The sequence below is a fragment of the Calliphora vicina genome, chromosome 2 (genome assembly GCF_958450345.1).
Source record: "Calliphora vicina chromosome 2, idCalVici1.1, whole genome shotgun sequence".
Lineage (NCBI taxonomy): Eukaryota > Metazoa > Arthropoda > Insecta > Diptera > Calliphoridae > Calliphora > Calliphora vicina.
Window position 1 is genome coordinate 80172035 of NC_088781.1, and position 18184 is coordinate 80190218.

At 30.4% G+C, this 18184-nt stretch overlaps 1 protein-coding gene across 1 annotated transcript in view; it reads left to right on the forward strand.

Annotated features, from left to right (window-relative positions):
- Positions 1 to 18184, forward strand: part of chico — a 431529-nt gene that overhangs the window by 90582 nt on the left and 322763 nt on the right. Inside the window, exon 2 of the mRNA XM_065500717.1 lies at positions 12180 to 12316. Within this exon, the coding sequence (XP_065356789.1) occupies positions 12180 to 12316 (137 nt within the window). The remainder of the gene's footprint in view (positions 1 to 12179; positions 12317 to 18184) is intronic.

Consider the following 18184-nt stretch of genomic DNA (forward strand, 5'->3'; position numbering starts at 1 on the left):
ATTATTATTATTATTATTATTATTATTATTATTATTATTATTATTATTATTATTATTATTATTATTATTATTATCATTATTATTATTATTATTATTATTATTATTATTATTATTATTATTATTATTATTATTATTATTATTATTATTATTATTATTATTATTATTATTATTATTATTATTATTATTATTATTATTATTATTATTATTATTATTATTATTATTATTATTATTATTATTATTATTATTATTATTATTATTATTATTATTATTATTATTATTATTATTATTATTATTATTATTATTATTATTATTATTATTATTATTATTATTATTATTATTATTATTATTATTATTATTATTATTATTATTATTATTATTATTATTATTATTATTATTATTATTATTATTATTATTATTATTATTATTATTATTATTATTATTATTATTATTATTATTATTATTATTATTATTATTATTATTATTATTATTATTATTATTATTATTATTATTATTATTATTATTATTATTATTATTATTATTATTATTATTATTATTATTATATATTAAATTAATTATTATTACAAATAAAAAAAAAATTAAATTATTCAACATTTCCATAGAAAAAAAGTGATTTTTATTCCTGAGGTTAACATATTATGGGTATTACAGTTACATACCATCGGAAAAGCTAATGTGTCTAGTTTCTCTGCGTAAGTTTAATTTTTAAGGTTTACACACAAATATATGTCTTGAGTTACAAAACATTTTTTTTATAGATATCCCACTCGCATCCCACTAAGCGACAAAAAGGGTGTTAAAGGAAAACACATAAGCTTTCTTCTGAGCAAAAAAAAAAAATAAAAAATGGGTCCATTTTTTAAAAAAAAGTCAACAAAGTTTTTGATTTTGCAAAAAAATTCAAAAATTTTAAATCTTGAGTTACAAAATATTTTTTTTGATAGATATCCCACTCGCATCCCACTAAGCGACCATATAGGTCGCTTAGGAAAAGACCTAAGCTTTCTTAAAAAAAATAAAAAAAAAAAATAAAAAGGGTCCATTGAAAAAAAGTCAAAAATATTTTTGATTTAAAAAAAAAAATCAAAATTATTTTATTAAATTTTTTTAATTTTTTTTTTCGAAAGATTGCATAAATAGCTATCTAAACTATTTGGGACACATTTTGCTAAGAACAATAGGTAATAAGTTATATGGATAAAAAAAAAACACCTGTTTGGCCAAAATGTCAAATTTTGACCTCCTATAACTCAGAGAGTTCTTGACCGATCTTGTTGAAAAATGGTGTCGGAATTACTATCCAATAGAACTAACATTGGTGCAAATTTCATCGTGATCGGAAGACATCGATTTCAAAAGTTGGTTCACTTGACGTGAAATGCCCCATATATATATTCGATTAACATTAAATTTGATTTCATTGCATTTATAAATTTCATAATTTTTCATTATAAAAAATTAAATTAATTAATAAAATTACATACATATCGACGGCTTAATATCAAAAAGGCGTAACTCGATTTTTTGTTACTTTACTTGGAGAAGGAAAAAACTTAATAAAATCCATAAAATTTTAGACACAAGAAAAGTTTTAATGCTATTTTGAATAAGAAGAGACTTCACATTTTATTTCTCATTTAAAATGTATTTATTTTTATTTCAATGAAGTTATTTATATACCCTTTTTACATTGATTTTTTTGAAAAAAAACAAGTAAGATATATAATAAAGTATAATACCCTACACCAAGTAAATGAGTAAAAATATTTTTCTTTTAAAATTTCAATAATTTATATTCGTGAGTGATTTTCGTAAGTGGGCCTTATATGGGAGCTATGACCAATTATGGACCGATCACCATAAAATTAGGTCGTGTGATTTATGTCTATATGAAAGTTATTTATGTTGAATTTTGTGTATATATTAACATTTTTAAGTGATTTAAGCACGTTAAAGTGATTTTCGGAAGCGGATCTATATGGGAGCTATGACTAATTATGGACCGATCGTAACAAAATTTGGTGACATGAATTTTGTATATAAAAAACTTATTTGGAGCGAAATTTGTGTAGATACATATATAAATTAAACATTTATGACCGATAAAGTCCAATTTCGAGAGGATTGGTTCTTGAGCCGAAAAAATAATATGTACCAAATTTGATCGAAATATCTTCAAAATTGCGACCTGTACTCTGCGCACAAGGTTTACATGGGCAGCCAGCCAGAAGGACGGAAATCGTTTAATCGACTCAGAAGTGATTCTAAGTCGATCGGTATACTTTAAGTTGGGTGTTAGACTAATATTTTTGGACGTTACAAACATCTGCACAAACGCATTATACCCTCCCCACTATGGTGGTGTAGGGTATAAAAAATTACTCACTGTAGAGAAAGTTGATTGATTTTTACAGCTAGGCATGCAGAATTTGATCTACTTTTACCATATACCCTATAAATTTATTATAAAAAGTTTATTTCTAAATTTCAATAAATACCTCTTTGATACCATTTGAACCCAATGTACATTGGTAAAGTTTTTTGATACGAAAATAAGGAAATATTGTTAAAAAGTAAACAAAGGTTAGAAAAAGTTTTTATTTGTCTGTCGAATTATTGAAAATATAAAATATGTATATATTTGAAAGTTGTAGGTTTTTAAAATAGAAAACAAACGGTTAACCGGTTTCAGAATATTTCTCAAAATAAGTTAACAATTTATTTTATTGAGTTTGGTATTTTATATTTCTTTAGAACGAAAATTGCGTTTACATTACGATTACTTTACATTAAAATAAAAACATACTTATTTAATGAAGAAATGTTTGCTAAAACGAAAAAAATACACATTCCCCCTCCAAAAAAAAAAGACATTGCGGCTTTATATTTTTTAGAACATGGTTTTGCAATCCCAAGAACAATTCGGCGGGCCGATCGAAATTCGCAAATTATTTTTTTTGCTCACATTTACATTAAAATTTAAGAAATTTTTTTATTCCATCATACTGGTATCTATGTACTAGGGTATTCAATCGATTAACCGTTAATCGGTTAACCGATTAATTTTGGACGGTTAACTGTTCGAATAATTTAAAATTGCCGATTTTCAAATAACAAATAAACCGATTAATTTGTCTCGGTTAACCGATTAACCGAAATTCCTTTTTTTTGCTTAACATATTTATACCCTACACCACCATAGTGGGGAGGGTATTATGCGTTTGTGCAGATGTTTGTAACGCCCAAAAATATTAGTCTAATACCCACCTTAAAGTATACCGATCGACTTAGAATCACTTTCTGAGTCGATTAAGCGATGTCCGTCCGTCCGTCCGTCCGTCCGTCTGGTTGGCTGGCTGGCTGGCTGGCTGGCTGGCTGTCCATGTAAACCTTGTGCGCAGAGTACAGGTCGCAATTTTGAAGATATTTCGATGAAATTTTATACATATTATTTTTTCGGCTCAAGGACCAAGCCTATTGAAACTGGCTGAAATCGGTCCATTATTTCACCTAGCCCCCATACAAATGTCCTCCCGAAATTGGACTTTATCGGTCATAAATGTTTAATTTATATATGTATCTCCACAAATTCCGCTCGACATAAGTTTTATATACACAAAATTCATGTCACCAAATTTTGTTACGATCGGTCCATAATTAGTCATAGCTCCCATATAGACCCGCTTCCGAAAATCACTTTAACGTGCATAAATCGCTTAAAAATGTTGGTAAACACACAAAATTCAACATAGTTAACTTTAATATAGACATAAATCACACGACCTAATTTCATGGTGATCGGTCCATAATTGGTCATAGCCCCCATATAACCCCACTTCCGAAAATCACTCAAAAATATAAATTATTGAAATTTTAAAAGAACATTTTTTTTTTGCTCTTTTACTTAGTGTAGGGTATTATATGGTCGGGCTTGACCGACCATACTTTCCTACTTGTTTTTTTCTGATTTGATGCAAATACAAATTTATATAGACGAAACTTTTTTTTCAAACGAGTCTTTTATCAGAACTTAACGAAACTATTAAAAGTATTCAAAATCTAAAACAATCCATAAAGGATTCCAATGGTATAACAAAGGATTTTATATATATTGGATATATGTATGTATCATGCTTTCGATTTCACCAACATCTACAATCAGCGAGAGAGTTTTTTTTCATGTTTTATTCTAAAAAAATATCGTTTAAAAGAATATTTAAATTATATTCTTTATTTAAAAGATGATTTCAAAGGATCTCACTAAAACAGCGAAATGCAAACTCACACCACTACAGTTTTTAGATATTGTAGTTGTATGAGTTGAGAAATATTCCCTGGCAAAAACAAATAGCTGAAATAATGAAATAAACAAACATAAAAGCGTAACACAACCTGCTTCTATCAATGATCATGCGAGACTGACTGTTTTTATACAATGTGTGCAGTGTTGCCAGACAAAGTTTATCTTATGTCCCCAATCTGAAAGTCGATGTCCCCAAAAAATCCCCATTTCAAAATTGAAATCCCCAATTTTGTCACCATAAAAAAAATTAAATTATATTGTTAATACTAAATTTTACTATGTTGAGTTTAACAAACTAAAGTTGCAATCTGGCATAATAACATACGACAAGCATTTTTACATCTATTTACCTCATTGTCAGTTTTCAAAATGTTGATTCATCGATTTTGGAACAAGTTGTTTGGAAGATGTCATTTTACTTTGAAACCTGCCAAAGAATTCTTGATGTTTATCCGATTTTTGTATGAATTAGTTTTTATAACTCATTGAGAAATCAAGAGCTTTATAATATTCGATTTTTTATTCCAGAAAAAGAAAGTATATTTTGTAAAAAATGGACAAAATAAGCCATAATTTCACCGCATCGGAAGTGGAATCCATTTAAATATAATTTAAAAAAAGCATTGAAAAACTCATTGTCGTATTAAAATAGAACTTAAAGATAACACTCTGCTGCAAAATAAAACTTTTTGTCAGAACTTGAAAAGCGACCCAATGGTGGTTGTAGACCTAGGTGAGGGAATACTAAAACCGTTTTCAAAGATTTTGAAACTTCCTCAAAATTTTGAGTTATTTTGAAAAAAACTGTTTTAAGTAGTACTTAGTACCTCTAACTCACACATTTTGCATATTTTTTTCGTCGTTTTTCAAATTCAACAAAGTTATTTTAATTTTTTTCTATGAAAACCTATTTTTTTACACAGTGTTTTAAAGACAATAGAATATATAGAAATAAACATTACTTGTCGAAATCGGTTTATATTTGCAAAAGTTATTAAACTTTTTTCGAAAAAAGTTCCAAAGAAGGGTATATTGAGTTAGAGCTGATGTTTGCAACGTGCAAAAATATTGTCCCAATACCCACCTTAAAGTATACCAATATGTTCTGGATCACTTTCTGAGTCGATTTTGCGATGTCCGTCCGTCCATGTAAACCTTGTAATCAAACTACAGGTCGTAATTTCAAAGATAATTTGGTACAAGCTCTTGTATTGCCCCAAGGACGAAGCCTATTGAATTTGATTAGAATGGGTACATCATTTCTCATAGCCCCCATACGATTGCCCTATCTGAAAATAGTTAAGCTGTCATAAATATCTTAGTTATATAGATATAAAAAACAAATTCAGCAAAAATAAATTTTATATATGCCGAACCTGCCTCACCAAATTTACCATATAATGCCCACTTCCGAAAATCATTTTAATGAGTATAGATTTCTTAAAAATATTTCAAACTCAAATAAAATTCAACACAAATAGTTTTCATATACATACATATACAGAAGACATGTTAAGAACTAAATTTTCTTTATACATTGCAATAAAAATGTATATCAATGCATTGGTATAAGCTTTCATATCAAAATAAGTATTGAAATGCTATTAAAATCAAATTTTGTTTTTTTTTAGATATTCTTAACAAAAACAATACTTATAACTTACAAATGTATCAAAAGATGCACGGTATTTTAAAACGTAATCAGTTTTCTTTCCAAACCCGTTGAAAAATATAAAGTCGGACAAAAACTGACTAAAGCTGGCCCACACGGAATGATTTGTTCGCCTGATTTGTGATTGAAAATTTTCAATTACTTGTGATTTTTATCGCGCACATCCCCATTAACAAGTAACAAGATGTCGAACACGACCAAATCATAATCACAAATCAACCGTGTGTGGCCAGCTTAAGTTACAGGTCGACGATAAGTTGAAGAACATCATTGAAAACTTTTTTTTTTGAATAAATTCTGAATTTGAGGATGTTTTTGAAATTTTTTGACATTTTTTTCACTTTCGCACAGTGTAATTAACATTTAAATACGAAGTCAAAAATTGGCTCCTAGAGAATGATTCAGCTTTCTGTGTTTAGCAAGAATTTAAAACAATTTAATATCTGTGAACTTTTGATGAAATCCTTTTTTAATTTTTTTATTATCAAAATAGTGTCCTGGAAACGAAAAATCTAAAATTTTTGTGTTTTTCATCAAATTCTGAAGAAATGAAAGAAATAAAATATGATTATTTAAACAAAATATAAAACCAAATAGATTAGAAATTGAAATGTTTGTCAATAAATAGCTCTTCTGCTTTATTACTAGGCCAAGTACTCTACATTGTGAATACCGCTAATGTCTAAAAATGTAAAATCCCCAAAAATGGATGTAAATCCCCAAATTTTGTTAAAATCCCCAAATCCCTCCCCACGAAATTCTGTCCCCAAAAAAATCTTGAAATCCCCAAATTGGGGACAAATCCCCACATCTGGCTACACTGAATGTGTGTGCTTGCGTACAAGTGATGCATTGAACACATTGAAGACATCAGGCTACACGACTACACGAACACAAATTCTGCTGGCTGGAGTTGTAGTCGTGTGGCAGCTACTGAATTATTTTAAAGACGACAGCTTCAAAGTAAACAGCTGATTTATAATTCAGTGGTGCCACTTCAATAAAAAATAACCGTACAAAATTCCAAAGTAATTATGATTTAAACAATTATTTTGAGTAAAAATTATGTACCTGTTATTAATTTACATCAATATGGTTATCAAAAACTTCTCTTAATTAAGTAAAAAAAAAAATATTTTTTTAAGCACTAATATAATTTACATGTTTTATTATATTAGCAACACTATTTTTGTTTTGTAGTTGACAAAAATAGAAATTAGCCTAATTCGGCTGCAGCGGCAAAAACAATCGTGTGGCCGTGTAGATGTGCTGTCGTCAAAAGAATCGTCTTCATATAAACGTGTGTATTCTAATTTTGACAGATTGTAGTTGGTCAAGAGAGCTCATTTGAGAGCTCACTGCAGCTCGCTGCACTAAAATCATGAAAAAATCACATGTGTATACAAAATGTATCTCAAATACCATATTTGCTATTATTTTTGGTTGAATTGTTATGTTTTTGTACACAAAATTCGTTGTTGTATTTTCATTTTAAAATTAAAATACAAATTATTCGGTTAATCGAATAATTTTAAATTAACCGATTAAATCCAAACCCCGATTAATTATTTGCCCGATTAACCGATTAAACCAGAAACCCGATTAATTGAATACCCTACTATGTACTAAATGTGTAAATGATATTTAAGTTTTTAATGAAAATAAAGCATTTCTTTTTATACCCTACACCACCATAGTGGGGAGGGTATTATGCGTTTGTGCAGATGTTTATAACGCCCAAAAATATTAGTCTAACACCCACCTTAAAGTATACCGATCGACTTAGAATCACTTTCTGAGTCGATTGTGCGCAGAGTACAGGTCGCAATTTTGAAGATATTTCGATCAAATTTGGTACATATTATTTTTTCGGCTCAAGAACCAAGCCTATTGAAACTGGCTGAAATCGGTCCACTATTTCACCTAGCCCCCATACGAATGTCCTTCCGAAATTGGACTTTATCGGTCATAAATGTTTACTTTATATATGTATCTCCACAAATTCCGCTCCAAATAAGTTTTATATACACAAAATTCATGTCACCAAATTTTGTTACGATCGGTCCATAATTAGTCATAGCTCCCATATAGACCCGCTTCCGAAAATCACTTTAACGTGCATAAATCGCTTAAAAATGTTGGTAAACAAACAAAATTGAACATAGTTAACTTTAATATAGACATAAATCACATGACCTAATTTCATGGTGATCGGTCCATAATTGATCATAGCCCCCATATAACCCCACTTCCCATATAACCCCCATCACTCAAAAATATAAATTATTGAAATTTTAAAAGAAACATTTTTTTTGCTCTTTTACTTAGTGTAGGGTATTATATGGTCGGGCTTGACCGACCATACTTTCTTACTTGTTATTAATAAATATATTCCAAAAATCATAAAGCAAGTGATCATTATTCAATATAAAATATAATAAAAAAATATCAATAATTTTTTATTCTAAATTTATTAATTAATAATTTGATTAAATTAATTTTTTAATAAGAAGTATTTTTAATTAAGATGTAATAAATATAAGAATTTCCTATTTATTTCTATTAACAATAATAATAACATTTAAATTTCCTCTGTGATATGTAAACACAAAAACCAAAAAAATCATACGATTCAACCTAGCTTCATAAAGTGTGTGTTGTTGTACACACATTTTAAACAACCAGCCAAACTAGCCAGTCGTACTATTCAGTCGAGCTAGCAGTTTTTGTTACGCTGCGTAGTACGAAAAACAAAACTCGAAACTGACAATGCGTAAGCAGCACTCACAGAAATGTTTTTGCTGCTGAAGTCGTGTAATCAGTTCGGTAGAGTTGAAAACTGAAACATGGCGGCTGCTGATTCGTTTGGCTGCTGGAAAAAAACAAAATCGATTGCTGCTTGCTGTTATAATGTGTGTGCACAGTCAACTGTTCTCAGTAAGCAAATTGTTAAAATTGAAGACTTAAACTTTTTTCAGTTCAGTCGTTACATGAGACTATTTATTTTGGTGCTGAATATTAAACCCTGATTTATATAATTAAATTACATAAATAGTTTTTAACTCCTGCAGACAAGCCAAAAGGCTTCGTAGGACTAGATTTAAGAACAAATGTCAATTAAATTGTATAATAAAAATAGAATAAAAAAAAAATTTGTGGGCCGATTAGGTCGATTTTAAATAGCAACCGAGCCGGAAGAATTCCCGACATATTGATGTACGAATCATGAATGTAATTATATATATTTAATTATTTTAATTTTAATCTCGTTTTCGTCTGTTTTTGTTTACAATTAAACTAGCGAGTAAATTGTTGTTCTTTTATTCTCTTTTGTGCTATATTCGTTTAAATCAGCACAGTTGAGTATAAAGAAGCTGGTATTAAAAAACAACAGAAACACTTTGAAGTAAATAAAAATATCACTTTTAAATAAAAGAAAAACACGGGTAATAAGGGATAAAAACTCGGAATAAATATATGAAAAAATCCACACAATATAAGAGTTTTTTTTCGCAAAAAAAAGAAATTAAAAACAAGGGTAAAAAAAGTGAGTAGAGAAAAAAAGAATACACTGAGTTGAGAAAAAAATAGTTTGTGTTTTGCCGACGCACAGTGGTATAGAAAAAAGAATAGAGGGAAATAAATATGTAACTTCTAAACGGTAAGTCCGATTTTAATTAAATTTCACATGCATATAGAGGAAGTGTTGTAGAGTTTAAGTTTTGACTTAAAGGGCCCACCAGGGGCGTGACCAAGGGTCCTCAAAGTAGGACGCCTTGTGTATGTTACATTTTTAAAACGATCCTATTTCTTCGTTTGTGTTCCGATTTAAAAAAAAAATATACATATAGAATCTCCTTAGAAATTTTCTTGATATCTTAAAAAGAAAAAAGTACTTTTTATTCCCATGTTCTGCAAATCACATTTTATAAAAGTGGCTTCAAAATCACATAAAAGGTGTTCTGAGCACATAATTTTGTGATTTTAAAACGTTCAACAAAGTCACTAATGTTTTCAAATCACTTGGTTATTTCTTCGGCTATTGAGTGGAAAATATTATAATATCTAGAGACACCTTTTCTGCTGTAAAAAGTTTATTTGCTTTTGTGATTTCTTTTGTGGTTTCAGGTTTGTTTTCAGTTGTCAGCTGTTTATGATTTTCGAAAATACATGGAAGCTTGCCGGACTAAAATTTTTTAATGTTTGTCTAAAATATGTTCAATATCTTTAAATTAATTATAGAATTCGTCATAAAATTTATAATATTTGTTAGATTATAAGTTATCAATATGCGTTAAGTTTTTTGCGCTAATTGGAAAAAAAATGCAACAAAGTTGAAGCAAGTGGTAACCAAAAGCAATTGTGTACTGTGGCAGCTTTGCTGTTTTGTTTTCTTTTTGACATAGTGGTTGAGCTTGCGCCATAGTTTTTGCAAAATTTTTATAAAATGTAGTTCCATTCTTTTTAATTCCATTAAATATATAACAGAAGCTCCAGGAATTTTTTTTATTTTCATTTTAATATTTCTACAAAATTATTAGCAAAACAAAACAAAACATTTAAAATAAACGAATCAGCTGTTTTCTTGTGCTTTCGAAAATTTAAAATCACACCGAAAAATGTAATAACAGTGTGATTTACAGAACAGGCACAAATCACACGTGTGATTTTATGTGATTTGAAATCACGTGGATTACAGAACATACCTGTATGAATAGATTCTATCAGGTATGTTCTGTAATCCACGTGATTTCAAATCACATACCGTTTTAAAATCACACGTGTGATTTGTGCCTGTTCTGTAAATCACACTGTTATTGTATTTTTCGGTGTGATTTTAAATTTTCGAAAGCACAAGAAAACAGCTGATTCGTTTATTTTAAATGTTTTGTTTTGCAAATAATTTTGTAGAAATATTAAAGTGAAAATAAAAAAATGCCTGGAGCTTCTGTTATATCTTTAATTGAATTAAAAAGAATGGAATTACATTTTATAAACATTTTGCAAAAACTATGGCGCAAGCTCAACCACTATGTCAAAAAGAAAACAAAACAGCAAAGCTGCCACAGTACACAATTGCTTTTGGTTACCACTTGCTTCAACTTTGTTGCATTTTTTTTTCCAATTTGCGCAAAAAATTTAACGCATATTGATAACTTATAATATAATCTAACAAATATTATAAATTTTATGACGAATTCTATAATTAATTTAAAGATATTGAACATATTTTAGACAGACATTAAAAAATTTTAGTCTGGCAAGCTTCCATGTATTTTCGAAAATCATAAACAGCTGACAACTGAAAACAAACCTGAAACCACAAAAGAAATCACAAAAGCAAATAAACTTTTTACAGCAGAAAAGGTGTCTCTAGATTTTTATTAAATTTTAAGTGTTTTTTTAATAAAACAAGTAATTCTATAAGAAAATTAATAAAGGACATATTGTTTAATTTATTTAAATAATTTATTTTAATATTTTCCATGCAATAGCCGCAGAAATAACCAAGTGATTTGAAAACATTAGTGACTTTGTTGAACGTTTTAAAATCACAAAATTATGTGCTCAGAACACCTTTTATGTGATTTCAAACCACTTTTATAAAATGTGATTTGCAGAACATACCTGTATATACGTAACTATTGGATAGTTTTAAAAATTTAACATACCCGAGTTATTATAATTTAGGGACCCTGGTGGGCCCACGAGGTCCATATACAAAACTTAAACTCGAAAACACTTCCTCATTACACATGTAAAATTTCATTCAAACCGGACTAACCGTTTAGAAATTAATGATTTAGTTCCCTCTTTTTTCACTGTGCCGCAGTTACCACATTTCCTACTGAGACTTTTCTTATAGATATCACCATGTGATGAATAACGAAGGGCTCCGCATGCCACACATACTGTACGCAAGTTACAATAATATTTAGTGTGTCCAAACTCTTGGCAACGATTTCCTTTAAGAGGTTCCTCTATGATTATTCTACAATTCAACAGGAATAGCTTCGAGTATATTGGGTGAATTTGTTGAAAAAAGCTGTTGTTAAGATAAAAAATTCATCAACAATTTCACATATACAAAATAACGAAACATATTTACCTACCTAATGAAATAAATTAATGACATTATCATAAATTTTTTCTTAAGTAACGTTGTATTTTCTATTGTTTTTTTAGCAAAATGATTTCACTAAACGAAGCACTGGTTGAACCCATGAGGAAAAGGTCTTCCTCAGCAACAGAAACGACAAATCTACACCATGACAGAAAATCCTCCCAAAATTTGGATATTACAAACAATTATTTATTAAACGGTAAGTTATCTAATTGTTTAAAATTAATTGCGTTTAAAGTGAATCGGTGTGATTAAGATTAAATAACTTATTTTATTTCCACAATTTTTAACATACGAGCATATCTAATAAAATAAATCAATTAACAAACATTTTCTTAGTGAAAAATTTAAAATATTACACAAAAAAAGGTAAAGGTATTGACTCCTGTGTAGATCTTGAAGTAATAAGGACTGCTTTTAAAAGGACTGCTTAAGAAGAGTTCGTCGAGAGTGGCAACTCTACAGATCCCCTCAACTTAAAATGGAGCTTAGAAAATGTCGTAAACGCCTCAGTATGCTTCTTCACAAACGCAAAACTGACTCAATTAATAAATATATTGGAGAACTTAGATGCCACCCAGTACTCAAATTACTCTCTATGGCTAACTACAAATAAATTAAAAATACCTGTTATGAGCAGACCTCCTCTACGTAATTCAAGTGGAGGCTGGGCGAGAAACGATACTGAAAAAGGAAACCTGTTTGTTAGTCATGTTAAAGAATATATTTGCCCCAAACGAGTCAAACGACATAATAGGGTTATCACCTACTTCACCCCATATTACTGCAGCTGAACCACTTCGTTTTGAGATTTCAGAGATCAACAAGGCTATTGTTGATTTAAACTCCAAAAAAGCACCTGCTATTGATAAAATCAGTAACAAGATGCTCCTCGAGCTATCCCAAATTGCATTAAGAATAATCATATTTATTTTTAATGCTATACGCTTACGTCTTGAATATTATCCACCAGAATGGAAGGTTTCTTTAGTTTCGTTAGTAGAATCATATAGACTCACTAGCCTATTGTCAAATATATCAAGAAAAAAATATTGTTCTGCGCTCTTCATCGACGTTTCGCAAGCCTTCGACAAAGATGGCACGAAGGATAATCCATTAAAATAAAACAATATTTACCAGTAAACACACATAAGCTTCTAGAAAGTTATTTAAGTCATCGAAAGTTCGATACTTCATAAGTTCACCACAGCCTATTGAAGCAGGCTGTAGGTACAATTATTTTATTTTATATTTTTCTATATTTAAATATTGAAGTTTATTGATCAAGAATTATATTTATAATGAAAAGTAAAATATTTTTAAATCAATCACAAAAAATATTTTTATGTATATTAACAAATTTTTAAAAACTAAAGTGTTTTAAGAAATAAGTTAAGTTCCTACATCTACTCCCCCGTCAGCATTGAAAATATGGTTAGAAGTAAATTTCATTTAGATTAAAAGTAACTTGTTTTCTTTGTTGTTGATTTGTATTATCTAATTCGTCATTTAATTTTGATTCATCAATAGTATTGATTCATCAATAGCCATTTAGTTCTGCATATTGCCAGCATTGGGCAGTCGCTAGTGTTTATAAAAAACTGACTTTTTAAAAAACCGGTTTGTCGGTTAACCGAAAATTTGCCTTTTTTAAAAAACCGGGTTTTCGGTTAACCGACATCGAAAAAACCGGTTAAACCGGTTAACCGTCAGAAAACATAAAATAAAGTATATACAGCTTTAAAATTTGTAGTTTTTAGTAGTTAGGAATGGTTAATATTAAATAACTATAAATATATAAAAGTGCTAAGTCCATTTTATTCTGTAAATATTTCAAAATTATTATATCTGTCAAATGGAATTGAGTATAAATAACTAAATATATAATACTTGTTTTAATTATTGGTAAAAAAATAATTTTGAAATTTATTATCGCCTCGACTTTCTCATATGAAACAGAAAATGTAACAAGTCCACTTCTTCTTAGCTGTGATTATTTTTCATTATAAATCATACCAAATAATTAATAAAACTACATTATCAGATTTCAAAAATATTTCAAATCATGGATTTTAGAACGTTTTTTGTCTCTCCTGTAATATTTCTGAAAAGCTAACGAAATGATTAATAAGTTAAAATTTTAAGGTATGTACATCGAATTCAATTTAACGTTTGGTAAAATCATCACTAAGTTTTTAATGAATCATTAGTAAGATTTAGCCTAAACTTATAGAATTATGCGGAATTTAATTTTTAATAGTTTCATTATGTGCAATTTACTCTATTAAAGTTTTTAAATAAACTCATCGTCCTCTACTATTTAGAATCATTGTAATTCTTAAAAATATTAATCTAAAGAGGTTTGTATTGTAAATCAGCAGTTTAGGTTTCAAATTTTAGTACCAAATTTTAAAAATCGGTTAACCGAGTGATAAAAACCGTATAAAGCGGTTAACCGAAAATCAACATTTTAAATTAACCGGTTCGCAAAAAACCGAGATTTCGAAGTAAAACCGGTTTTTCGGTTAACCGGTTTATAAACACTAGCAGTCGCATAGAACATGTTCAGAGGTTTCGGCATGAAGTCCGTAGAATCTGCACTGTTCATTCTCAACGTTACCTAACATAAATTGGTGATACTTCAAACCACAGTGTCCGGTGAATAATCCAGTAAGTATCCTCAAGTCACCCTTTCCGAGCGAAAGCAACGACTGGGATCTACGTCTGGATAGGGTGATGAATCGTTTGGACTGTCTTAGTCCTGGTAGATTACCCCAAAAACGGGCAAATTTCGACTCAACCCAAGAACGAATACGTTCCATAGTATATCCACGTGGGATGCCAAAGAACGGTTCAAGACCTATAAACGAGCGTCGAGCGCCCCTGTTGGCAAGACAATCAGCGCGTTCATTGCCAGCGTGACCTTCATGGCCAGTGCACAGTGTAAGTTCATTGTGTGCGCCGAGTTCATTCAAGGATGCCCAGCAGTCCATAACAACACCAGATCTTACTTCACATGATGATAATGCTCTAAGAGCAGCCTGACTATCAGACATAACGAATATTCTATTATTCCTTAGTCTCCTTCTTATGCACTCGTTGGAGCATATAAGAATGGCGTAAATCTCCGCCTGAAATATTGATGGGAATGTTCCCATTGGGATACCCCTTTGAAAATTGGGGCCATAGATACCAGCCCCAGTGTCACCATTAGCCTGTTTGGAACCATCAGTAAACCATACTTGATCTGCATTATTTTGCCACCATGTTTGATTTAACCACTCGTCCCTTTCAGGTATAAGGACCCAAAACTTCCTATTTAACACCAGAGTTGGTGACATATAGTCCGATATTGCAATACTAGGATAATTTTCAAAGATGCCTAGAATGCGCATATGCCCGACTAGATCTCCCGGCATTACACGGGGTATTCCCGGTAATCTGGATGTACTCCTATAGACCCGGTAATATAGACACAGATGAGGCGATATACCTTTCCAAGTAAAGCTATTGCAGTCACCTGTTCTACCCTTTTCCACCATGCCAATGCAGCATATGTAATTATTGGCCTAATTACCGTAATAAAAGACCAGTAAATCATCTTCGGTTTTAACCCCCACGTTCTACCAAAAAGACGCTGACAGGCATATATTGCCCTAGTGGCCTTTTTGATAGTGTTGCATAAATGAGAATTCTAAGTGAGAGTCCTATCAAGTGTAACCCCAAGATATTTTACCTCCTTAGAAAACCCTATAGATGTGATTTACTTTTTACACGGGGTATTCCCGGTAATCTGGATGTACTCCTATAGACCCGGTAATATAGACACAGATGAGGCGATATACCTTTCCAAGTAAAGCTATTGCAGTCACCTGTTCTACCCTTTTCCACCATGCCAATGCAGCATATGTAATTATTGGCCTAATTACCGTAATAAAAGACCAGTAAATCATCTTCGGTTTTAACCCCCACGTTCTACCAAAAAGACGCTGGCAGGCATATATTGCCCTAGTGGCCTTTTTGATAGTGTTGCATAAATGAGAATTCTAAGTGAGAGTCCTATCAAGTGTAACCCCAAGATATTTTACCTCCTTAGAAAACCCTATAGATGAGCCATTCAATGTAGGCTCTATGAGTCTAATAACTCTACGTTTTGTAAATGGTACTAGAATTGTCTTAGCTGGGTTGATGGTCAGCCCCCTTTCCAAGCACCACTTGGTGGTTATATTCAGAGCAGTCTGCATCCTTTCCGATATGGTTACGTCATCCCACCCAGTAACAGATATTACTAAGTCGTCGGCGTAACCATATGTGCGGAAACCTAAGTTGTTAAGTTTTTCCAGAAGTTCATCGATGACAAGAGTCCACAATAGAGCCGATAGTACGACACCTTGTGGACATCTCCTGGTTGCCCTAATGGTCCTCGATGATCCTCCTAAGTCCAATTTAATAACCCTGGATGACAGCATTTCCAAAATCCATTTCCTTATAATATAAGGAACCCCTTTTCTATGCAGTGCTAGATCAATAGCACTGTATGACGTGTTGTCGAAGGCCCCCTGAATGTCAATAAACGCACAAAGCGCTATATAATTGGCACCAATGCACAGTGGTCGGTGCTGTATGGAGTCGGCGGCCAAAAATACTTCCAGTGTAGGTATAAACTTGAAATTTCGGTCACGGCTTTATAAATATGTCAGAACTGTTTAATGATAAAATGGGAGTGTTTGATGACTCATACCCATCCCGTACCATACCTTAGCATCCAAATTCACCACAACGATCAGTGCGAGGTTATGACATTCTAGTTAATCAAAATTCCATATCTCGGTAATAAATAATAGTACATTTATATTTATTTATTTTTGGTACAATATATAATAAGGATATTACACAAATTTTTTCAAAAATGCGCGTAACTGCCACACCCACTCCCCATATAAGTGAAACTATAAACTTTTTAAAATTAATAAAAAATTAAAAATCAATAAGAATTCTTACTAAAAAAATTGCAAACTAAATCTGGGTGTGGTCCGCCCGCTCATGTGAGTTTAATAAAATCGACTCCTTTTAGGCAAGCCAATCAGAATATGTATTTTGAACTTTTGTTTTTATACGATTGCATTTTTGCCAAAATTTTGAAATTTTTTTGCAATTATAATTTCTAAATTACTTTCTTCAAATGTGTAGCCCTCATTTTTAATATAGTTTTTCACGACATCCTTCACTTTTCGAGCTTTTTCAGCATTTTAAGCACCAAATATCAAAAATATGTGAGCGCGAAAGTTTGCAATTAGAAAATGTGACTACTGCAAAAACAATTTATAATAAGGACCAAAATCATAAAATATTAAAAGTCCGTGGAAAAGAAAAAAACAAACACAATTCTTTACATGCATAACAATAACAAAGCAACGCGAACATAAACTAACAAAACACCTCACAAAAATTCAAAGTTGGACATCGAAAACAACGAGGCCGCTTTGGTGTATGGGACATAAATCAAAGAGATGCAAAAGGATGCAGCTGAAATATCCAATTTTAGAATCTTGGAATATTAACTAATAAACCAGAAAAAATCCCATTGGAGACATCAGGGGGAAACACAACTAAAACTCTAGTTGAAATTGAAATATATGGTCGAACGAACACTAAAAATGACACTGGGCAAATATTAATTTTATAAAAAATACACAAGAAGCTAAACACATTGTAATTATCTTAAAATTAAGTTAATACCTTCCAATTCAATATTCATTTTGATTTATTTCAAAAAAACATTTTTTTATATGGTTTTAATTAATTTAAAGTTGCGCTTAATGTTCCACTTTTTCACTCTGCAAAAACCAACTGTCAACATGCTCTCACTTTTGAAGCTATTCCTGAAGAGTATAGTTGGAATAAAACAAAGACAACTATAAATTTTAAAACCTTGTTTTTATAAGAAATATTGATGACACATTTGGTGACAAACTTTTCACTTTGTTTTTTTATTTTTGGCCTATGGGACCGACCAGTGTGCAATGGTCCTCTCTATTAGCGTCGTCACATGGTGAATGGCAGTCAC